Here is a 24,774-nt window from a genome sequence, read left to right on the forward strand (position 1 = left end):
GTGGGTATGATGCCCGCAATATACACATCGAAGCATAGGTATTCCACGACTGTAACCTGAAAGACCATGTATTATCTTTTTTTTATTCCACATTGGTGTTTGTGTTATTTAAAATGGAAAATTATACTCTATCTGGTAGTATAATATAATAGGATACTCTGCTGTGCACAATTCCAAGTGCCTTAGAACATTGTTTAGCTTTCCTAAGCATATGTATATGCATATATGTGTGTATAGAATTGGGAAACGTTACCTCAATAAAATCATTGGGAAGTCCTAGTTTTAGTCTGTTACTATTTGTCTTTTTTTTTTTTTTTCAGATGGCGTTCAGTCTTTTTATTTTGTGTTTCTTTATTTATTTTTTGTGTTTTTAAGATAGAGTCTCCCAGACTGGCCTCTAATTCAATATGAAGTCAAGGATAATCTTAAATTCCTGATCTTTCTGTATCCACCTCCCAAATATGATGAATTGCAGACATGTACCACCAAGTCAGCATGCATAGGTTTCTTTTTGGGGAAGGGGCAGGGGGTTTGGTTTTTTGAGACAGTGTTTCCCTGTGTAGCCTTGGCTGTCCTGGACTCACTTTGTAGACCAGGCTGGCCTTGAACTCACAGAGATCCACTTGCCTCTGCCTCCCGAATGCTGGGATTAAAGGCATTTGCCACCATACCTGACTGCATAGGCATCTTAAAAGCTCATGGAGGTCTCATTTGTAAAGAAAGATTCAGATACATCTTATAATTACCTGATATTTCAACCCTACCTAACTTTTAATATATTTTGTATGTGAGGCCTAGTAATTTGTACTTTTAATTTTAAAAACCAACCTCAAGAATTGTTGCTTTTTTTTTTTTTAAGATTTAATGTGTGTGTGTGAGAGAGAGAGAGAGAGAGAGAGGAGAGAGAGGAGAGGGGGGCCAGAGTCAGGGTTCTCTAGACTTTTCTTCCAGAGGACCCAAGTTCACTTGCCAGTTCCATTGTCACATAACTACTTACACCTCCGGCTCTTACCAGCACCAGACTACCATGAGGAAATGTCATTGCTTGTCCTCAGTGATAATGCAATGTAAGCAAGGGAAGAAGCTGGGAGCATATTTTAACTAAAAAGGGGATTGGAATATGCCTTCAGGGTTTAACACATACTAACTTAGCTTCTTTCAGCTCCAGGAAAAGGTTATGGATGATAGAAAAACTGAAAGGGAACCCATGTGTCATTATTTTCCTAGACAAGACCTAGGAGAGAAGATGAAAAACCAGAACCATTAAAAAGTTGGTTTGTCCAGCCTGCCTGGAAAATGGTTGGTATGTTCAAGTGTTTTATGCTTTGTTTCAGTTTGGGTTGGGTTGGGTTTTGTTTTGGGATTTCCCTCTCTCCCACCCCACACCCAGGTGGGGAGGATTACTGATGATTGAACTGAGGGACCCCTGTTTGTCAAGCAAGTACTCTGGTGATGAGCTACTGCTGTCCTGGTTTTGGGTTGGGTTTTTCTGGTTTTTCAAGACAGGATTTCTTTGTGTAGCCCTGGGTGTCCTGGAACTAGCTCTGTAGACCTGGCTGGCCTCAAACTAACAGAGATCCGCCTGCTTCTGCTGCCCAAGTGCTGCGGTTAAAGGTGTGTGCCACCACCCAGCAATTTTTATTTTTTAGGAGAGATAAAAAAATATGAAGTTGGGTGGGTCCTTGTAAACTTTATCAAAGGAAACTGTAACTTATCCTCAGGACAAAAGGAACCCATTAAATACTTTGATCTCGGGAGTAGCATTCTTATACTCACCTCAGCCATCCTGACCGCAATGAACTAGAGGAAACAATGTTGGAAACATGGTGTCCATTACCATTGCTGTAGCCTGGTTAGTGGAGGAAGGTGGCTCCAGCCAAGCCATTTACTATTAGAACGAACAAATGCCAACTAATTTAAAGGGAAGCTGCAGTGTTGCATGTGGGGAAGGGTGGCAGGCAAAAGTCACATCTACACCTAGCCAGGCATCTGTGTGGTACAAATAATGGTGACATCACTTGGACAGAACAGCAGAGATCAGGTTGATATAAGGCAGAGCTGGGTACAGAGAAGGAAGGCCAACGAGTCCGAGGACACAGAGATGTGAAGCATTTAGTCTTGGCCTTGCAATTCATTGTTTGGTTTGCCTTTTACTGGGATGCCCACATACTGATAGATGCACAGGAGTCGATGGGACACAGTAGCCTGAAGGTCAGAGGAAGAGTCTAGTTGGGAATCGGGAAGGTAGCGCAATGCGAGAGTTCATGTGCCAAGCCTACCTAAGTTCTGGGGTTCCATCCGCTACAATGGTGTGGGGGGGGAGGGAAAATGTCTCAGAGAAAGGGAGTTGAAAATTATGAATACATGCAATGGAAGTTGTGAAAATCAATAAACCTTTCCAACAGAAAGAAAATGGAGCTTAAACCCATGAAATTATCAGCAGAGTCAAAATTTAACAAACTATTTTCTCATTGCCTGACTTTCTCTCTAAGACCACAACATCAAATTATTTGCACAACATTGGGCATTTCTGATACTTGCTTGTTTTTAATTTTATAGGACTTTACTAGTTTCTTTAATTTTAAATAAAGTAAAATGGCCTTTTGTTCAGTATATTAAATTACAAAGCAAAATTACATTTGAAAATTCCTGAACCAAATTTATATATAAGAATATTATCTCAATGAATCAAACAGTTTATTTTTACTTCTTATTAGAATAAATTGTTCATTCTTTAATATGGTCACAAATGAAATTAGTTTATATTTAGTTGCTATATTTTGTGTACATATAGATCTATATGAGTTTTATCTCCATTATCCAAAAAAAAGCTTAGTATTAGATGTGTATCTAATTAGAATATATAGGTCGAGAGAGGGGGGAGGAGAGGCCTAAGTATGAACACAGAACTCACTTGTTTCATCCACGTGTTGTGCAAATTGCCTGAAGATCACTTTTACAACATCCTCAGCACATTTGTTCTTTCACAGTGTCTTGTCACATAACCTCAGATGTGTCATTTTCCACCTGTGCCATCATGCGACCATTCCTTTAAAGTATAAGAATTGATGGGCGTTCTGACACATGTCTGTACTTCCACAGCCTGGAGGCAGGAAGATGATCAAGAGTTACGTAGTGAGTTTGTAGCCAACCTAGGCCACATGAGATCCTGTGGCGAAACACTAATAAAGGCGACCTAAGAACTACACTCCTCACAGTGGAAAAATGATATGTTCGCAGTACAAGCTACCCAAGGAACAGACAACAGTGTGTGCCTGTAAGATATGAGTGTGCAGAGGAAAGCAGATGCGTGTCTCGCCAAGTCACCAACATTCTGAGCATGTGCTCATTGATAAAGGACAAGCGGCAGTGCCAACTTCCCTCAGTAGAAATGTCTGTCACCTTCCCTCTCTCTCACTTCCTGAAACATAGAGTTAAGTTCCTAAGTTAAATAGGTACATGATGCAATTAGCTCCTTAGCTCAAAAAAAAAAAGTGTATCTTGTACTGTAATATCTGTTACTCAAAGGAAAGGGAGTAATGACTTATGACTCGCTTGCTTCCTAAAACTAAAGTCAATGGTACTGAAACCTACAAAAGAAAACTTTAAAATTCCCTGCAGGGCTACAGAGGGAAAGTAAAGAAAATTCAGATTAATATTTGCAAGTGTATCTGTCAATCAAGCGTATAGATTTTGGATTCTAAGGACAAGAGTCAGTGAACAGAAAGGCAAGAAATATGAGGAGAAAATGGCTGAAAGGATTGGGGGGGGGGGGTGAGACAGGGTTTCTTTGTGTTAGCCTTGGCTGTCCTGGACTCACTTTGAAAACTAGGCTGGCCTCAAACTCACATTGATCCACCTGCCTCTGCCTCCTGAGTGCTGAGATTAAAGGTATGTGCCACCACGCCCAGATTGGCTGAAGGGAATTTTAAAGAACACAATTAAAATCATGGGCAGTGATTATCCTTGTAGTCCTAGCTATCTGGAGGTTGAGGGAAAAGAATTACTTGAGATCTAGAGAAAACAGTAAGACTTTGTCTCATAAATACATAAATAAATAAATAAATAAATAAATAAATAAATAAATAAATAAATAATCAATTGGATTTCTAGGGATAGAAGCAAGTAAAATATTTGAAAGTGAATCATGCCAGAAATGTAAAAAGGCCAAAGAAGGGGAACCAGGGTCAGTGTGCAAGTGATCTCAGCCCCACGATGTGAGCAAAGCTCATGCCCTGGCTTATCTCAGTGCTGAAGGTGCTGGTTTCAGAGACAGTGGTCCTGGGGCATGATGTTCTTGTGACTGGGCCAAAAGCTTATCATGGTCATTAAATGCTTACTGTAAGCCAGGCACATCGCACGCATTTCCTCACTTAACAGCACGCCATGAAGCTCCTCTAATGTGGTCATTCCCGTTTGACCTCGAGGCAAGTAAACTGAGTCTCACTTGCCCCAAGTCACACAATAAGAATGTGGCAAAGACCCTGAAAGTAATCTCAGCCAGCGTACCAGTCACATATTGCTGTCCTCACGTCCCACCAGAAGTAAATCCATGCTTCAGTAACAAATGAGGTCTCTATAAGTGAGCATCCCTTCCCATTCAGAATTTTGGAGGGCTCCATGAAGCTGACAGGAGTCCAAGCACTGTTCTTATTTCAAGGTAGCTAAGTACATGAATTCTACCCAGCACAGGTCCAAATGCCTTTCCAAATGCCTTCCCTTTCTCGCTGTAGAAGAACTGTTTAGGTCTCCATTTACACATGTTTCCAAATGTTCCTTCTCTAATCATGCCCCAGTTCTTGGGACTAAATGTAACATTGACCTGTTGTCTCATTGGTAAAACATAAAACAGAATCCTTACCACATGCTAACTTTACAGTTATATAAGTGGCATCATTTAATCATTTAAAATTGATGACTTATAATGCTAATTGGCCTAGATTACATATTTCTAACCTGTTTAGACCTTGCTTCTATTTTCACATGTGCCTTTATATAATATATTCTGTTCTCTGTGTTCAAGAGTCACATATTGGAAGATTCGACCAATGGTAAATCAAAGAAAGCACTCTTTAACATTGTGTTCTTAATGAATATATATATATATATATTCCACATTTTATTGTTACTACATAGTCCAGACTGGCCTGGAACCCATTCTACCTCAACCAAGCAAGACCTTGGAGTATAGGTATATACCACTACACCTAAGTCAGACATGTTTTATTGTTCCCTACAATACGGTATAACAATTTCATAGCATTGACCTTGCACCTGGCTTGCACCTCAGCTTCTAAGTCATTAGAGATTATTTTCAATGTCTAGATGAGGTTCATAGGGACTCAGGGACCTACTAGAACCAATCTCCTACAAGTGCAGAGACATGACATGTGTAACAGATTTTTCCTGGAGAGACATGAAGAAACGTCTACTCACCCCAGGTAGGGAACTGACAAATGATCAAAGTGCAGTGACCACAAATGTCCAACTCAGTGAGCCACTGCATTTTATTGGGGGTAATTTAAAGGATTATGGGTGGCAGAGTTACTTACAGGTGCAGAAATGACACAAAGACGGCATTACCAAAGCCCACCCCAACTTGGGTGACAGCTCACTAAACCTGGGCTGCTGGAGCACTTTGCAAGGCTCAAGCAGGTTGAAGAGTGTCTTTCCAAGTGGCTCAGTTGAACAGGGCCTCTTCAGCTGCTCTTTGTTTTCTGAACACAGTTTGGCTGGTCACTGCTTCTTCCTGGCTGCTGGCTTGTCAGGGGTGACTCTCAGCAGTCTTTATTGTTTCTGTACTCGTGGGGGGGGGGTGGACTAGTGCATCTGGTGAGTTTCAGAAACTTCCTGGAGGTATTTGGGGTTCTTTACTTCCTGTTTCATAAAAAGCTTCACTAGAGATGGGATGTTTCAATCTCAGAGGAAACTATTGATGCAACTCTTAGTATAAAGACACATACAATGATGAAGGGTCTATAGTAGCCGCTGAAATTTCCAGGCACTCCTCTCCTGGCTCATCAGGAGCAACTGCTATTTGTAATTTTAAGCATAGTCTTCCAGATATTTCTTCATGCTTGCATTACTATTTCTATAGAAAATGTTTCTCTCCTTTACAGCTTATAACTGTCAAAATGCCATTTCCAAAGGTGTTCTGTCATTCTTCCCCTGTCTGGCACACTAAGCATCTGTGTTAGTTGATCTTCCTTCTGCCTTCACAGCAGGCTGTTTGTAGGGATGGTTAGTGGGTTTTTTTTTTTTCTTCAATTAATTCGTTACTAATGGACGTTTAGTTATTTTATGTTTCTCTACGACAAGCAGTGTTTCAGCACACATTTTGGTACATCAATCTAGATATATTTTCTCTCCCTATAAATTAGCTACCTCTGTAAACACTATTAAGATTGTCAAGCATGTAATTTATAACTCCTGAAGTCACTGCTTTAGATTCTATTTAGTTTTCCTATCCCAAGTAATAATTCCCCCACTTCTGTGTACATTGGTTTCCTGCTGCCCTGGAATTCTTGAGTGTGGCTGATGGAAAGAAGTTTTCTAAGTAGGAGAAATACTGAGGGGGGTAGAAATGAGGCTAGTATGATAAACATAATTTCAATGGGCAAGTTAGTTTCACATAGGGAAAACAACTTTCCAGAGCCTAGCCAAAACCACAAATTATATTTAACTATTTTAAAATAGATACAGCTAATTAGATGATACTAACAAGAAAGTAAAAGTTCAATTTGGGTTTAATCATCACTCTAGAAATCAATTGATAGGCACTTTAGTAAAAACATAATAATAAATAATAACATTTTTCTGTTAAGACAGCACTCAAACCTCTCTCTCATCCTATAAGATCAGCACATGGGTTGGTATTCATTGGCAGGAAAATTAGTTTTAAAGTAGAATGTACTATGGTCATTTAGGAATCCCTGACTGAGGCAGGACCCTCATCTGAGTTCCCACTTCAGCTTCCTCGGGGACTGTCTCTGTACTCTAAGACAAAAAAAAAAATTACTAAACTTTATGTTCCCCAATTTGAAATCATCTTTTCTATTCATCACATATTTGTATCTCTGACTGTATGTGAGAGGGTGCACATGTGATACTTCGTGCAAGTGGCAATCATAGAACAACTTTCATGGATCCTGGGGATAAGAATCAGGCCACAGACTAGGAGGCAAGTGCTTTCATCCATTGAGCCAAATAGGTTTTTAAAGATAATGGTGTATGGGCTTGGTGTATGTATCTCCATCATTTTGTGAGGATTTAATGAATAAACATATGTGAAATGCTTTGAACAGGGCAATCAGTACAAAGCATTTTCTATGTAGTTAAGGCAATTGGAGTCTGCAGTCAGGCTATGGTAGCAGAGGAAATCAGGACTTCCTGTTCAGTAGAACTGAGCAGGGTAGTGTAATCAACAGACACCATGACATTTGGGATGCTCCCTCATTCTTAATATATGAAAGTGTTCTAGAGAAAGATCCCTCCACTTTCCTTCTGCGCCCTCACAGAAACACAGAGTACCTTGACTGTTCTATGACCTGGCCAGCTGCGTGTGTTATTTTCCCTGTAGGCTTGAACCTAAGATGGAGCCTTGAACATTTCCAGGCACTGATAAAGCTGTGAAGGTTAGTTCCCAAAGCAGGGAAATATGAAAATATGTTGCTCAACCATACAAACTTGTCATGGCTCTGAGCCACATTTCTTAAATCCTCATATGGAGTTTGAACTGAACCCCCTAGTGTTTACTGCTTCTCTCTTTGAAATCTCAACTGACCTCATCTCCAAATGGTTTGCCAAATGTGTTTGAAGAATTCCCTTGCCACCCATCTTGGGTTAACTCCAGCCTAGGACTCAGAATGTTAAGCCATAAGGAACAGAGAAAGGAGGAGAACCCTTTAGACAGGCAGGAAAGAGCCCATCTCAACCAGGTGCTTTTGGGACCTACAAACAGTTTGACAGGCCTGGGATATGAGGAGTCGTTGGCAAAATAACAGAATGTTAAAATGAGATGAAATCTCCATCACCATCCAAGAGTTTGACGTTATCCTGAGGCCAGAACATAGACACAGTATCCAGGGAAGAGACTTGATGAGTGTTTAAAATGAACAATGTAATAAATTGGGTAATGAAACTACACATATGGAAATTGGGAAAGTAAAAATCAACAGAGTACGCTGGTCACTGAGAGGCAGCAAAAAATATGGGTAAGAATATGACTCTCCTAAACATTTCTATGCTTTCCCATGGGTTAGTAACTTCATTATTCTGAATGACAGATACATACATCACTGGTTATCTTCGTATTCTATAACTAGGCTTCATGGGCCTGTGGAAGGAATTAAATGGCATACTAAATAGAAAGCACTTAGCCATATGTTAGTGTTTGCATTGCAGCGATAAATGGCAAAATGTGTATGTTGTTAGTCGTTCAAAGCAAGCAGTATGGTGTAGAAATCCAGGTTCTAGTCAGACTCTTTGGCTTTATGTCTCAGATTTTCCACCTATCAATTGTGTTTATTATGAAAAGTCACTTTTTTTTTACCTCATTTTTTAGTATGTGTAAGGTTGGTGTAGAGTGTACCTCTCATCTCAGAGGGAGAAGGGTTTATCTTTACACCAATTATGAGTGCCACGTCTAAGACCACAGATTCATAGTGCCCTGGTTGACTATGGAAGTGGAAGTGGACACATGGGTTGCTATTAATTATTTTTTCAGAATTATAAATCTAATCCCAGGACTCCAGAGGCAGAAACTGGTGGATCTTTTTGAGGCCATCCTGGTCTACGTAGTGAATTCCAGGACAGCCAAAGCTACATATTGAGACCCTATCTCAGAAAAACAAGCAAACAAAAAGAAAAGAAAAAAAGAAAACCCTTTAGCAGAGCCTGTTAGTGCACACCTTTAATCTCAGCATTCAGGAGGCAGAGGCAGGCAGGTCTCTGAGTTCAACTGGTTTACCCAATTAGTTTCAGGACACCCAGGGATACACAGAGAAACACTATCTCAGGAAAAAAATCATAAATATTGACAGATAAATTCATTTGCCAAGCACATTGCTGGCCATCACAGATAGACAGGTTACAGCAGCTCTGGGGAAACTCTGCTGTGGTTCGGAGTGCTAGCTGATGGGGTTCTTGGCTTTGGGGTTGGCAGAAACGGTGGTCCATAAGAATGCATGTCAAATGATTTACCTAATAGTCACAGAGTAGCTAGGTCAGATACAGAGGACAGCAAGCGGTTGGCTACTAAGGGGATTGAAGATAGATCAAAATACTTTGGTTCTGGGTCTGCAACATTCCAACTTTCCACAATAAAGAAGTTCTAATTAGTCATTTATCCTTGTAGAACTTTCAACACAGGCTTTTTATTCTGGGAACTTGGGGATTGTTTTGTTTTGTTCTTTTGTTTTTGTTTTGGGTTTTTTTTGTTTGTTTGTTTTTTGTTTGTTTGTTTGTTTTGGTTTTTTTGAGACAGGGGTCTCTCTGTGTTAGCCTTGGCTGGCCTAGACTCACGTTGTAGAGCAGGCTGGCCTCGAAATCACAGAGATCCACCATCTCTGACTCCCGAGTGCTGGGATTAAAGGTACGTGCCACCATGCCCCGCGGAAACTTTGGTTTTCAATGTAATGGTCATAATAGCACCTTTCATATAATGTATACACAAATCTTGCCACACGGCAGGTCCATATGAGAGACTTTATTTACAGAGACTATCTCTGAGGAGACCCTGCATCCTGGCAGCTGGTGATGACATATATTGTGCTGTGGATGAGTCTCTGGAGTGGCCTCAGAGATGCCTGTTGACCCGTTGTCAAGTCCCCTGCAGCTGTCCACAGAGCTGCCTGACTGTTAACAGTCATAGTGTTGGAAACAAGCGAGAGAAACTTATTCTAAATACTACCATTTTGGTTTTAGACTCCATTTAATCATAGGGAGAAACTAAGTTCAACGTCCCACCACGACCTATGGGAGCTGAGGACTTTCAAATAGATGGACAGTTTGTGTTGTAAGGAAACAGTTCTGAGTCCAGACATGCACGGACAACTTGTAAGAAGACAGTTGTCTGAGTCCAGAAGTCTCGAGGACAACTTTTCCATCTAGTTGGCAGGGTCAAATTAAGTTCATGTTTGCAGGCCCAGGAACCTACTTCTATCCTGATTGATAGAAACTCCTTTGCTCAACCCCTTATGTCAAAATATGATTGCACAATGCTACAGGCCACCCCACTCTCTCTCCCTTTATGGTTTCATCCTTTAAATATGCTGCACACCATCCCTTCAGGGTCATAGTTCAGCTCCTGAATCTGTTTTGTGGCCCTGATCAATCAGTATTGGCTTGATTACAATAAAATTTTGTCATCTGCATCGACTGATGTTAAAAAAAAAAAAAAAAAAAAAAACCAAAAACAACAACAACAACAAAACCCACCTTGGTAATTTTAGTTTTCGTCTTAGAAAATATGCAATCAACAGAGTTTCGGTATCTAGTTTATTTCGTCATATGCTCCTAAAACCAGTAGTCTTAGGGACTGTGTTAAAGATACAGTTGGTGATTGTTCATCAAAAGATGTAAAATTAAGACCCTGACGATGTCTGAGTCTGCCTACTAGAGCTGGGCAACTGATTCCCCTGGTTCAAGAAGCCAAGGAAGTGGCCACCTCCCTTCCATGAACCTGCAGAGTTGGTCTTGTTTTGTTTTTTGTTTTTTGTTTTCTGTTTTTTTCTGTTAGGAACAGGTAAGGAATATCTTCAATGATAATGTTTCATTCACCCTTAGGGCTTTGGAACCGGAAGTTGACCCTCAGGTAGAACTCAGGTTAGTTAGGCACCTCCCTTCAGGCACCAACTCCTGCTAGTAAAGCCCCGCCTACCCAGGCCCTTGCTAGTCCCGCCTCCCGGAAGTTCCCGCGAGCGTTCAGCCGACACCGGCTTACGCAACTTCCGGTTTCGGTCCCGCAGCGACTCGGTGATTGGTCCATTGCCACGCCATCGTGTGACGTGCTGTTCTGGACCTGTGTACCCACGTGTGGCTCTGCCGGGAGATACCGGTGAGCTGCGGTTCGGTTTCCACGGTTCCGCAGAGGGAGTCCCTGCCCCATCATGGTGAGAAATCCGCGGTGCTCCCGGCGGGAGCCGGCGGGTTCCGGTTATGTCTGTGTTTGCCCCTCCCTGCGTCTGATTTAGGTCATTGGCTGCGCGGCGTGGTGCCCCGAGGCCGGTCACCTTCGTCAACCCCGGGTGCACTTTGGAAGGAGAAGAGATAGTTGTTTCCCTTTTGAAAAACTCCGGGAGTTGTACAATTCTTGACGGCTTGGATTAACTCAGTCCCCGGGACACAGAAGCTCCGCCCCCTGCTTCCCGGATCCTCTTGGGACACTTAGTTGACATCTCGATTTACAAGTTGTCAGTGTCCTGGTTTTATTTACTAGTTAGTAGATGAAACGCCTGTCGCCTCTACATTTTCTTGTGGCAGGCTCCTTGTCATGTTGGTATAACTTTTCGGGGACCTTCCCAGAGCACGCATTATAAAGGACTTTAGGCATTTTCACTTCACCTTGTTTGATTTTTCTTCACTAAGGTCATTATCTTATTGATTTGCTTGCTGAGAACTGAGAGTTTCCCCGACTGGCCCACTGCCATATTCCCAACTCCTCTGAACAGGTGTCTCAGAGTAGGTGCTCAGCTAGTGGTCGCTGAATCCTTCACAAGACAAGGACTATAGTCCTGGCTTAGATGTGCAAATCTGACAAATCTGTTCAGCCTTCACACACTGTGGTTGAGGGACTGTACACTGTGTGGGGGTTCTGTTTTATCGACCTTTCCTGATTATTTTGTAGCCTCACAGAAAGAAGAAGCCCTTTATAGAAAAGAAGAAAGCTCTGTCGTTTCACCTGGTCCACCGGAGCCAGCGAGATCCCTTAGCAGCAGATGAAACTGCACCCCAGAGAGTTCTGTTGCCTACACAGAAGGTAGGCCCTGCCCTGTAACCACTAACTTTTTAGATGGATGGTAGTTTTCTAGTCCTGAAAATGGAACCCAGGAGAGTTACACATGCCCAGCAAGCACTCTACCCTTGAACTCTACCCTCAGATTTTAATAATGAGCTGATACTCTCAGAAACTGGTCTCTAGCGAATGAGCTGTGACTGGGTTTCCAATTGTTTGATGTTGTGTATTTTTTGATTGACAGCATAAAGCATCTTTGAGATTATTAAAGAGATCTTACAGAACATTAGTAAAGTTCACTAGACCACACCCTACAGTGCTGTGTAGTGTTATTTACATTGACCATATGCTCAGTGTCTGCTGTCCCTTGGGTTCTGCCATGTTACAATAGCCTTTGATTTGTATTTTTGCCTCCTAGTCACTCATGAAATACAAAACATCTAAGCTTATGAATTAGCTTTGGGAATCCTAAGGGAGCCTGGAGAAGGTTGGTTTATGTTACCATATACTTGTTGAAGATGGATAATCTAAAACTACTGGGGGATACTGGAAACACAGCTCGGTGCTTACTCGCTGCTCTTGAGAGAACCCATGTGTAGTTCCCAGCGCCCATGTGTGGGTTCACAACCGTCTGTCACAGCCGTTCAGGGGTCAGGTACCCTCTTTTGTTCCTTCACATACACATGTAGTCTAAATACTCATTAAAAAACTAAAACTTCAAAAATGTTTTCAGTTTTGAGGGCAATGGCTTTTGTTTAACTTTCATTAAAGCCACTCTTTATACCACTGAAAAGCTTTCTTTGCTTGTAAATACAAGAAACTATATTTACTGTCAAAGTCCCCAAATCTTTTCTTCTAATCCTCCAACTACATTTTTTTTAAGATTTTATTTATTTATTTTATGTATGCGTGCTCTACCTGCGTGTACTGCACACCAGGAGAGGGCAACGTATTCCAGTATAGATGGTGGGAGCCACCATATGGGTGCTGGGAATTGAACTCAGGACCTCTGGAAGAGCAGACAGTACTTTTGTCCTCTGAGCCATCTCTCTAGCCCCCGACCTCATTTTTGAGTGTGGGTTACATATATTTCTTACCTGGAGTTGTTAAACAGAGTCGTCTAGTTGAAAGACTTGTTTTCATTCTCGTTGTGTGTGTCTTTGCTCGTGTTTTACTTTGTCTTTGATACAAGGTCTTGCTGCCTTTTCCGGGCTTGCCTTACATTCTGGGGTTCAAGTGGTCTGCCCGAGCCTGGCTTGTTTTCCCTTCATTCTAATTTTATGTAGCACTCTGGTTTGGACATGCAGTAGTTTTGGTATTTTGTTGAGAATGAGTGATTCCTGTCAGCCAGTGTCCATGGACCATTTCCCGCCTGGAAGTCCTGCTTTCTGTAAGGACCCTGGTCTTATCCATGGCAGAGTAGCTGATTCCATCTTGTTATCCAAGGTAAATACTGAGGAGAGACGGGCAGAGCAGAGGAAGTACGGCGTGTTCTTCGATGATGACTATGACTACCTGCAGCACCTGAAGGAGCCGTCTGGACCCGCAGAGCTCGTTCCCAGCACCGCCTTCAGCACGCACAGCTGTGACGATAAAGAAGCCTCGGTGTTTCCAGTAAGCTCTCCCGGCCCTTTAAGTGTGCAACCCTGCAGCAATGAGGAAAGGCGCCTTGTTTTTAAGTCAGTCACGTTGGGGTAGTAAATGGTGTCAGTATGATGAACAGAGAGTCACTGCCTAAAATTATATAGATATATATTTATATATCTGCAGCGCCAGGAAATTATAGGCCACTTCTCTGGTAGCTGGTGTCAAGGTTCAGAACTTTGAGTTGTGTCAGGCAGCATTTTCCATAGAAGAAAACAGGACATTCTGTATTCTAGCATTGTTTTGTGACTGTCAACTGTTTTAGGTGTGAAATTTGTGGATCTTGAATACTTCTGTGAAAACTGCAAGGTAACCATCGTGAACGGGTTGTAATGAAGCTACTGTTAGTCTTCTCAGCAAAAGTACAGGCTGCTGCATTGCACTTAACCCTTTCAGTGCAGACAGGCACCGTTATATGTGCCCAGTGCTGCTTGTGGGAGTCCCAGTTACGCCTGTTTATGTTGAGGATGCCTCCTTTGCATGCTGTTTTGTTTTTTTATTCTATCACCTGGTACTTAAAAAAGGAAAAGACATTCATTGGGATTTTCAGTGAAAGAAGAGAGATGGCAAGATGTCTTCTGAGGAGACATATGATCTTATGTCTCCCTGGGTAAAGGTCACTGCTAAGGAGATGACAGTCAGGTTTCAGAGTATGGTCCTGAAGACAGAGGTGACAACTGCAGCTCTCGGTTCATTCTCCTTTCAGGGCGCACATGGCACACCACTTCTGTACCACAGATCCGGCTTCTCTTCTCCCTCCTCCAGCAGGGTACTTAGTGCCCCTTTTATGCCCCATGGGGAGATGACGGTCTCCTGCTGTCTCTTTCCTAGGAAGGAAAGTTTTAGTAAAGTCATAGCATCGTGAGCATGAGTTCTACAGAGCAGAGAAAGGCTAGCTTTTAATCTTTAATTCATTTTGGGTAAGAAGAATCACTATTTCTTTTAACAGAATAAAGCTATTAAATGGACAGTTCATTTGTGTTTATACGGACAAGTAAAATTTAAAAACAAATGCGTCATTTGGTATGCATACATGAAGGTGTCATTGGAACACCATACATGGTAACCTAGAAGTGGCTTAGGTGCCTTTGCTTTTGCTTCATAAAAATGTGGCTTAAAGCCCTTGTTAGGTTTGACTTTATCGGAGGATTGGGTGCAGCAGAGGCACAGAATATAGTGCAGTGCAGAGGGCAGCAGAGATGGGACTGCTTGGGCTTGCCTTGATTTTCACATGACAGTGTATTCACTGCTGTGAGAGAAGAGCTGAAAACCTCACAGCTATTAAAATAACCATATCTGCCTGGAAGCGAAAGTGATCATTATTGGAACTATCATTTATCTGATTGACTACGTTTCAAGAGTTGAAAAAACAATCCCATAGGTAAACTTACCAAATCCCGCTTTAGTCTCAGAATTTTAAGAAGAATCTTACACTTTTAAAGTATATGTGTGTATGTGATAGATATATATATATATTTATATGTAGATGTAGATATGTATATGTGTATATGTACACACACATACACACACATTTGTTGTTGTTGATTAGGACAAGCTATTGGATAGTCTCTGTTCAAAATAACAGAAAACCTCAATTCAGGCTTGCTTTAAAAATAATAAATGGTTGTTGCGGTGGTGCATGCCTTTAATCCCACGATCTAGGAGGCAAAAACAAGAGGATCTCTGAGTTCAAGGCCAGTCTAGTCTACATACTGAGTTCCTAGCCAGCAAGACTACATAAGTAAGACCTTGCTTTAAGTAAATATATAAAGATAGCTCTTCTTGTTTATTTCTCCTGTGTGTAAGGATTTCAAGCTTGAACCATCATGATTGGTTATCACAGTCTTAAATTATTAGGGCAGGGTTTGTGGGTAAGGGCTCTTGTCTAACTGACAGCCTAAAATCAATCCCCAGTTCTCCATATAAAGGTGGAGAGAGCCAGCTCCATAGAGTTGTCTCTGACCTACACAGATGCCACAGTGGTGGTGATGGCAGAATGTAAATAACAAGGGTCCACAGAATTGTAGCTATGAGCCTTTGTGTCATTACACTAGAAGGAAGCTTCCGTTCATCTTCCCTCAGGCAGAGTCTTTGTGTGTACCCCAGGCCAACCTGGCGCGCTGACTCTTCCTACCTCAGCTTTCCCAGAGCTGGAAATCCAGTCTTGCACCACTGTGCAGCTAGAGTGCTCTGTTTATGGACCAGTGAGGGCATCTGTCTTGATGTCGTTGCTGCTGCTGGACTCAGGGTAGGGTGGGTGAGCTGAGAGGCGCACATAGACATAGTATTTGTGTTCACCCTCACATACTAAGTGATGGAGGAGGAGAAAGTAAAGCTAAATGGGTCAATCAGAGTATGTATGTGTATTGAATAGATTGCATAGTGTAAAGATGGAGGAGCTAAAGGTTTACACGAAAGGAAATTCTATGAACAGCTTTATAAAGGGGAAAATGAGGTGAGCTGACCAGCAGATGTAAATATGCCTGGGAAGAGCACTTCAGTCAGGAACAGACTAAGGCATGTTCTGGATCATAGGGACAGGCTTATGCATGCTCACTAAATTATATTGAATTACTACATGACAGTGAGGAGCTGGGCTAGAGTCCTACGCGCTTTTGCCAAGTAACAAACATTTGGATACCTAGAGTAGGCTTGGATCTTGCAGAGTCTCAGGAAGTCAGGACCTGTTCAAAGTGCAGGCAGGTCACATCTGGCGGAGATAGGGTTGAATTAGGAATTGACTGATGGAGCAACTTTAGTGACTTGGTTAACTACACATGAGATATTACCCAATGGAAAGGAGAGAAAACATGGTGCGCCAGCGTTCAGAGAGATGTAGGGCCAGAGATTCTTTGACCTCCATTGGAGTTAAGACAACTGGTTCCAAGCGAGGCTGTTGCCACCGCCAGACCATGGGATGTTATCACTAGTGTAAGGGGGAAATGCATTATTTTGGGGGCTCTAGGCAGGTAGAGCCGTAAAATGAGGATTAAATCCTGGGTCTTCTTAATGACTGATTTCAGGCATGTAGCTTTTCAACTTTTGAGCTTTTTTTTTTTTTCAGTGAAATGTCCATGCTAACAGGAATAGTTATGAGGATGCTGTGAAATATTTAAAAGGGCCTCTGTTAGGGTCGTGGTCAAGTGTTGAGAATGTGTGCTGGCACACAGGTGAGAAGTCCAAGGATGCACTGGTATCAGCTTCCTGACACTGGCAGCAAATCACCACAAACAGTGATTTACAGCAGACAGTTATTCTCTCAGGTCTAGAAGCCAGAAGTCTGAAACCAAGCTCTTGGAAGGCTCACTTCCTTCTTGGGGACTCAAGAAGATTCTGTCACTCCTATAACTTGTAACTTCCAAATCCTGCCAGTAGTCTAACATCAGAGTCCTGGCCCCGTGGATGCCTCATTCAAGGCTGTCCGTCTTCACATCTCATTCTCCCCTTTCTGTGAGGGCAAACCACTGCACTCATGTTCAGGAGCGAGAGAGTACATATGGTTGCAGCCTTGTTGACAGTAGATCTTAGTAAGTATAGAGTGTGAGAGACTCACAGCTGACTGGCCTTCATGCAGACCACTTCCAGCTTGTTACTGCAGTAGTCCATGCATGAGAACAGAACACTGACCACCTGGCAGGCCCATCTGGTCTCAACATTAATGTTTCAGGGTGATGTGTACATTGGGTTATTTCACGGGGAATAAGGCACAGCAAACCCTATTTCAAGTATGGTAGCAGCCTGAGGCTGGCTGAGTGGATATGAATTTTGAAAGCATACTTTTTAATCCAGTTCAGTGACTAGACAGTGTTTTCTAAATAATTCTAACAACTAATTTCTTTTCAAGAGCACTGCAATTAAGTTGCCTTCATCAGTGTTTGCATCAGAGTTTGAGGAAGATATTGGATTGTTAAACAAAGCAGCTCCAGTTTCAGGTAAGTTTTAACTTTTTTTTTTTTTAACGCTCATTTTATTATTTGAAAATTTTATATATGAATACTATATTTACATGATTCCCCTTTCCCATAATCTCTTCTGCATCCTCTACTCCCTTTCAACTTCATGACTGTTCATTCTTTAATTATTGTTACATATACATGTATGTATAAATACAGCCTGCTGGGTCCATTTAATGTTGTCCATGTGTGTTTAGGGATGATCACTTGGGCTTGGATAACCTATGGAAGGTTGTTCCTGAGAGGTTCTCCCTCTCTCAGCAGCATCTTGATCTAGGAGTGGAGCCTTGTGAGATTCCTCCATCCCCATCACATTGGGAGGTCGCCTGGTGTTCTTATTTGTGTGGGTCTTATTTAGGTGAGGATATGATTCAAGATTCCATGGATGCAACTACTGTTGTACAGAAAACACTACCTTGTAACAGGCATCCTGGACCTCTGGCTCTTAAAATCTTTCCGATCCCCTTCTTTGATATTTCTTGAGCCTTAGGTGTTATGGGTTATGTTGTAAACCTAGCATGTGGGTCTGGACAACTAGACCCACAGTCAGTTGTTGTCTGCGTTTTGACCAGTTATGGCTTTCTGTGCTGGTCTCTTGTCTACTGCAGTGAGAAAGGCGTCTCTGCATATGAGAATGAGTATTTAGAGTGCACTTGGGATTTGACTGACTCAGGAATGCTGCAGAAGTAGATTTTCCTCTAGGGCCCATGACCTCCCATCTCCTTGGTAGTTGGCTAAGTTTACAGTACCAGGCATGAATTTTCTCCTGTTTAAGTTGTCTTAAGTCTAACTGGGTGACTGCTGGCTACTCCAAAAGTACAAGTACCACTGCTGTATCCTTGGGATCTCTCGCTGTGCTGTTCATTGTTGAGGCTGCAGTTCATAGGTGGCTCATCCATTAAAGGCTAATGCTCACAGAAAAAAAAATTCTAGCTTCTTTAAGTTTTCATTTGAGTTAATTTGTGTTAATGCAAAAAGAAACACGGTGATACAGAATTTTCCCGTCTACAATGAAGAGTTGAAACAATTGAGAGAATTCTAGAATTTGGATAATAGAACTTAAAGAGGAAGTGAGTGTGGCCAGCAGGAGTTTGTGTTGTGCATCAGCGTCTCAGGTTTTTATAGGTCTCGTTGGAGAAGACTGGAAATCCAGGAAGGGAAGTTCACGTGCTCTTTTATGAAGATAACTTGTTATCGTTATTCCTTTAATTTTAAACAATAGCATGTAAGTATTTGGAAGAAATCCAAATTTGGAAGTATTTTGTGGTTCACTCAAGATAAACTGAAAGTATTATTTTTAAAGAAAACTTTCAATACCACCATTGTAGTAGTTTAAAACAAAGGTCCACAGAAGCAGTATTTAGTATTTTTTCCTAAGTTAATACTTGCCCTTCTAATATTCTTTCATTAGTTTATTCTATAGAGTGGCCATTGTAGAGTCTTGAATTAAACCAAAGTAAAGCATCTTTAACTCAGAGAATTTCTGTCTGTTAGAAAGATACGAAAGGAGATGCTACAGTTGTGGCACAGGAGAATGAATGTAAGAGGCACCAGAGCTGGCCTTGGGAGGCTGGGCAAAGCTTCTAAGAAAGTAGCAAAGTTCATTTGTGGCATTTGTGGTTGTTCTACGCAGTAGCTACACCCCTGAACCCAGTTGCTTTCTGAAGTAGAAGGCAGGTGGGAGGAGGAGGGGGATGCTGGGGAAAAGAAAGTGTTCAGACAGAAGACTAACTACATGCAAAACCCAGACAATGTAAACACTGGACACTGTACACACTTGAGCATGCCAGGAGGCCGTGAAGGATAAATAAAAGCGCAGCGGGAGAAGTAGGCAGGGGTGGCCTAGTAGGCCTTATTGGCAGGCATGTCAAATGAAAAGTTTGAACTTTAAAACATTTTCCTGAGTTCATTTTATTAAATAGAATTATATATCTGAAGAAACCAGCTGGGATTCATTAAAACTTGTAACCGAAGTTTGTGAACATGTAAAAGTCACCAAATATTTATTTCTAATATATGGATTCTTTAAATCCATTCTAATAAATGGATTCTTCCTGCAGGTGAAAATTTAGGAATTTTGCTAAGAAGATAGAGTTTAATAGTATAGATTCAGAATGGAAGTGACTTTGCTAGGAAATATTGAAGAATGGATTCTTTTTTATTCTATCTATCTAAACTGGACTTAATTTTTAAATCTTCTATCTGCAGTATATAAATAGATCAGATTGTATACCGTAAATGGACTATGTTTTCTTGGTGTCCCCCACCCCCCAGGTAGGGTGCAGGAGACCTGGGGATTTCTATTTTGTTTTGTTTGGTTTTTTTGGTTTGGTTTGTTTGCGGCAGTGTAGCTCAGGATGGTGTCCAACTCACAGTAAAGCTGAGGTTGACCTTGAACTCCTGAATGCTGAGATTTTAAAGATACAGGTTTTGCTCAGTTTCTCTTTTCCTTTTAGGACCTCGACTGGATTTTGATCCTGACATTGTTGCTGCTCTTGATGATGATTTTGACTTTGACGACCCAGAAAACCTCCTTGAAGATGACTTCATCCTTCAGGCCAACAAGCCAGTGGGAGAAGATGGGATGGATGTGCCGTATGTTTGGGGCTTCTCTAGTGGGAGGGGAACCACGCTTCGGTAGGAAGACAGTTCTAAGAATGTATAGTCCAAGATGTCTGTATTAGAGCAGAAAATAGTTACAGTTGAGACATACTATCAGTAACTGGAGCTCAAATCCCAGAATCCTGATGGCTGGATGCTTTTCCTACCTCCAGTCCTGCTCCCTCCAGAGCCACCCAGCAGTAGCTCCCAGTTCTGTATAAAGTTACTTTGTTCAGTTGGTTTTGTTTTGTTTTTCTTTTAAAAATTTTTTTTATTTAAGTAATTTATTCAGATTACATCTCAGTTGTTATCCCATCACTTGTATCTTCCTGTTCCCACTTCCTCCCTTTCATCCTATTCCCCTCCCCTAGGTCTGTTGGTTTGGTTTTTTTTTGTTTGGTTTTTTGGTTTTTGGTTTTTTGTTTTTCTTTCTTTCTTTTCTCTCTCTCTCTCTCTTTTTTTTTTTTTTTTTTTTTTTTTTTCTGAGACAGAGTTTCTCTGTGTAGCCTTGGCTTCCTTTGACTCGCTTTGTAGACCAGTCTGGCCTCAAATTCACAGCAGTCTACCTGCCTCTGCCTCCCGAGTACTGGGATTAAAGGTGTGTGCCCCACCACCCAGCCTTCTGTTGGTTTTTAAGTTACCTTGACTGGTGATTATGACCTGTTGGCTTTAGGGATTCTGACAGTGAGGATGGCAATGCGTGGGAAGATGTGGAGGATGAGGATGGGAGCGAGGATGACTGTAGCTCTGCAGGCCGACTGTCAGGTGGAGGTGATGGATCTGCCCCTGGTTCACCTCAGGAAACCACCAGAAAGCACCTATTTTGGGAAGAGGAAACAAAAAGCCGTTTCACAGAGTATTCCATGACATCTTCAGTCATGAGGAGAAATGAACAGCTGACTCTGCATGATGAGAGGTTTGAGAAGGTGAGGTCCCTGAGAAATGGCACTGAGCACTCTCTCCATGCAAAAGAGAGACTAGAGCCAGGCATGGTGGCGCATGTCTGTAATCCCAGCACTTGGGCGGCAGCGGCAGGCAATTTCTGAGTTCAAAGACAGCCTAGTCTACAAAGTGAGTCTAGGACAGCCATGGCTACATAGAGAATCCCTGTCACAAAAAACCAGAGAGAGAGACTGGAACCATTAACTGTGTATTGCATTAACATAGATCAGAGCCACACCCTGGGCAAAAAGGAACCTATTAGGTCCCAAAAGTTGACTGATCTAATATACTGGCATCTTTTTCTGGGGTTTTGATATTCCAATTTTGCATCTGACCCTAATCTATAAAATTTCCTAAGAGTTGGCTGGCCTAGCATAAACAAAGTTCTATTTTTGTTTGTTTGTTGGTTGGTTTTTCAAGTATAACTAACACTAAAAACAGAAGAAGCAGTAGAGTGTGAGATACACGTAAAACTTGAAGTACACTAGCTCCAGCTCCTCTGTGGCAGGCCAGCTCCTGGGTTACAGTGCTGTGTGGATAGTCACGTGGCTGCTCTTCACCCATTCTGTCCTATAGCTCTTAGTACCTTCTCATAGCATCTCTAACGTGCTTACTTAGGTACATTACCTATATGTTTGTATTGAGTTAGGATAAGATTTCTCCACAGGCAAAAATTCTCAAATGTATATCTTCTCTGCATTGCCAGTGGTGCTTCCTCTCTGCTGACACATCAGTGATAGTTTTGAGCTTTAGTAGTGCTGAAATACTACGTAGGAGTAAAGTTAACCTAAATAAAAATCATAAATAGTTGTGGTTTGTTTTTCATGGCATCTTTTTTGTTTTGTTTTTTGTTTGTTTGTTTGTTTGTTTTTAATTCAAGTTTTATGAACAATATGACGACGATGAAATCGGAGCTCTGGATAATGCAGAACTGGAAGGTTCCATTCAAGTCGACAGCAGTCGGTTGCAGGAAGTTCTGAATGACTACTATAAGGAGAAGGCCGAGAAGTATGCAGCTGTCCCTCCTTAGCTGCTTTGTTTTTCTAGGCTTTGCTAGAGAAGGGTCCACGTAGAGTCCGTACTAATTGACCTAAGATCATGCTACAATAACTGAAGGTGTGGGGGTAGATGAAACATAAAGGCATGTTGGAGTTGGGAAGTAATAATAGTGTTTCCAGCCTCAGGCTGACGAATCGTAACTTGAAAAGTGTCTGGTTTCTTCTTTTTTCTCAAGTGGTGGGAGTTCCAAGAAGTAAATAGTTATGGCTAATAGATAAACTTTTCCCCAGTTGATCAGCAGAGCTCACCAGTGAAGTATTTGCTCAGTCAGCTTCTGCGTCAAAGTGACTCTTATCTGAGAGAAGCTGCTGGGGTATTACAGTCTGCTAACAGGTCCTGTTCCATGAGACACTGTGGCACGCAGTTTACACATTACAGAAGGGGCCATAGGCTTCAAGGGAATTCTGCGCATACTTTGGAGAGATAGAGGAGCAGCTGGTGTTCATCTTAGGGAGCCTGCCGTCTTGTACAGATGCAGCTAGACTTGATGTGCCTATCAGCAGAGTGAATTTGCAAAACCCCTGGAAGGGTGGGGCAGGGCTAGGTATAGAGACATGGGTCAAGAATGTGACAGGCACCAGAGTAGGATTTGAAATTGCCTTTGTTGTTAGCTGTTTTAGTGACATGGAATTTAATGTTTTCTTTATCCTGTTTTCAATTTATAAAATGCACCCAAAAAGTTGTGTAAAATTGAATACTCTTGAGCCTTTTGAGGATCAAGATCTGCCAATGAGTGAGCGTGATGAGTCTGAAAAGGAAGAGATTATTACTGTGGTTCTTCAGGAAGCCAAAGAGAAGTGGGATTGCGAGTCCATTTGCAGTAAGTATCTTATTGTCCACTCCGCTGCCAGAAGTAAGAAAGTCATTTACAGTGGTTGTGGGAAAGTAGATATGTTGCAGTAGAAGTTAAACTTTGAGGAAATTTGTGAGAAAGACTTACAATATGAGTGTCCAGTTACAACAGAGTTATAAATAATTTCAAAATGGTTTTCAGAGAGGCCCTAATGTGATTTTATACTATGAAAACACCAAGACTGGGAACATAGTATGAACTGTAGGTGATTCTGTTGAACGTACAGTGGACTTAAGTGACATGATCTTCCTTTTCAAGGTACATACTCCAATTTATACAACCATCCACAGCTTATCAAATATGAACCAAAGGTAAGTGTTGACATCCTGGAGCTACCATTTACAGGGATGGAGAGGTGGCTCAACAGTTAAGGTCACTTCCTGCTCTTTCAGAGGACCCAGCTAGGTTCACAGCATACACATCTATGGTAACTCTAGCTCCTGAGGCTATGACTCCTTCTTCTGGCCTCCAGAGGCACCTATGCATATGGCATACATTCATGCAAATACACACACATACAAATAAGAGTTTATCTTTAATGCCCTTTCCCGCAGTAACTGTCCCTTTGTGGCTAGCGCTGTGATTAGGAAAAGCGTCAACAGTGCATCGTTAGTGAGCTAAACAGGAATGGGAGATAATCTAGTGCTGTGTTATCTCTGTTGCAGCCCAAACAAATCCACCTGTCTTCTAAAACGGGAATACCTCTCAATGTCTTACCGAAGAAAGGCCTCACGGCAAAGCAGGTTGAACGAATGCAAATGATCAATGGCAGTGATCTACCCAAGGTGTCCACCCAGCCACGTTCCAAAAATGAAAGCAAAGAGGATAAAAGAACAAGAAAGCAAGCCATAAAAGAGGAGCGGAAGGTAACAGCCTCTGCTGATGTGGGGCTTGCAAAGCACTGTTGGGAGGGTTGTGGCAAAGGTTTTCTTTTGTGACTCGGTCTGTCCATATAAACGTATGAAAATGTAAGTAACGTGAAGATCCTCTTGTACAGGAACGCAGAGTGGAGAAGAAAGCTAATAAACTAGCATTCAAACTGGAGAAAAGAAGGCAAGAAAAGGAGCTGCTGAACTTGAAGAAAAATATTGAGGGTCTAAAGCTGTAATTATGGGACATTTGGTGTACGTTGTGTTCCGTTTCAGTGGTCTTTATTACGCTCCATAATTAATCAGGATCTCAAGAGCGGTAAACTTGTCCCTGCCATTTTTATATGCAAATAGCTGAGAGAAATAGTGTTTGTATTTTTATACAAGTGAGGTTCTCTTGTCAGCTAACTTGTAAATACTGTAATGGTGTAAGTTTAATATTATAAGCTTATATTTCCTCTGAAATAAATGACTTCATGAATGTTTGGATAAATTAAAGGAAAATGTCTTCATAACATGGACGGAATCAGTGTGCTCATTTAGTTGTATGGTTGTCAGGCTTGTTCCTTGCAGATGTTCTCAGATATGGCTTTGAAACCTCTCCACGCCTTCTCGGGAATTACATGGTTTAATTTGCCGACTGTAGAGAAGGGATCTGGTTAGGCTCAGTTGTGAAATGCTGAGCTTGTTCTCAGTGGTGAGAAGAGTGTCCCTGAGAAGATTCCACGGCAAGAAGCTGATTTTCCCGTGTGCACAAAACGACCCTGTCAAAAGGACTGGAGATGATTGCTCCAGTTGTCGGGCCTGCCATTTCCTGCCCTGAGACCAGATGGCTTTTCCCTGTGGGATTTAGGAACAGCATAGCTGGAGTGATCAGGAATTCTTACTTCACTGTAACCT

General features: G+C 41.8%; 1 protein-coding gene across 1 annotated transcript; it reads left to right on the top strand.

The window, feature by feature from the left end:
- Positions 1 to 10,972: 10,972 nt before the first annotated feature.
- Positions 10,973 to 24,397, top strand: Ltv1 (LTV1 ribosome biogenesis factor). The gene is made up of 11 exons (XM_051164235.1): positions 10,973 to 11,111; positions 11,846 to 11,977; positions 13,400 to 13,567; positions 17,442 to 17,529; positions 20,007 to 20,145; positions 20,825 to 21,077; positions 21,974 to 22,101; positions 22,833 to 22,972; positions 23,264 to 23,316; positions 23,671 to 23,871; positions 24,003 to 24,397. Exons 1-11 carry the CDS (start codon positions 11,109 to 11,111, stop codon positions 24,111 to 24,113), a joined length of 1,416 nt encoding a protein of 471 aa, XP_051020192.1. The 5' UTR covers positions 10,973 to 11,108; the 3' UTR covers positions 24,114 to 24,397.
- Positions 24,398 to 24,774: the final 377 nt, after the last annotated feature.

Source organism: Acomys russatus, chromosome 21 (assembly GCF_903995435.1).
Source record: "Acomys russatus chromosome 21, mAcoRus1.1, whole genome shotgun sequence".
Taxonomy (NCBI): domain Eukaryota; kingdom Metazoa; phylum Chordata; class Mammalia; order Rodentia; family Muridae; genus Acomys; species Acomys russatus.

What these genes read in the sequence shown, in the direction of transcription:
- Ltv1 (XM_051164235.1), top strand. An exon ending in ATGATGAGAGGTTTGAGAAG is followed by an intron (nt 21,078 to 21,973) that starts GTGAGGTCCCTG and finishes TTTTAATTCAAG; the next exon opens with TTTTATGAACAATATGACGA. An exon ending in TTATCAAATATGAACCAAAG is followed by an intron (nt 23,317 to 23,670) that starts GTAAGTGTTGAC and finishes TCTCTGTTGCAG; the next exon opens with CCCAAACAAATCCACCTGTC.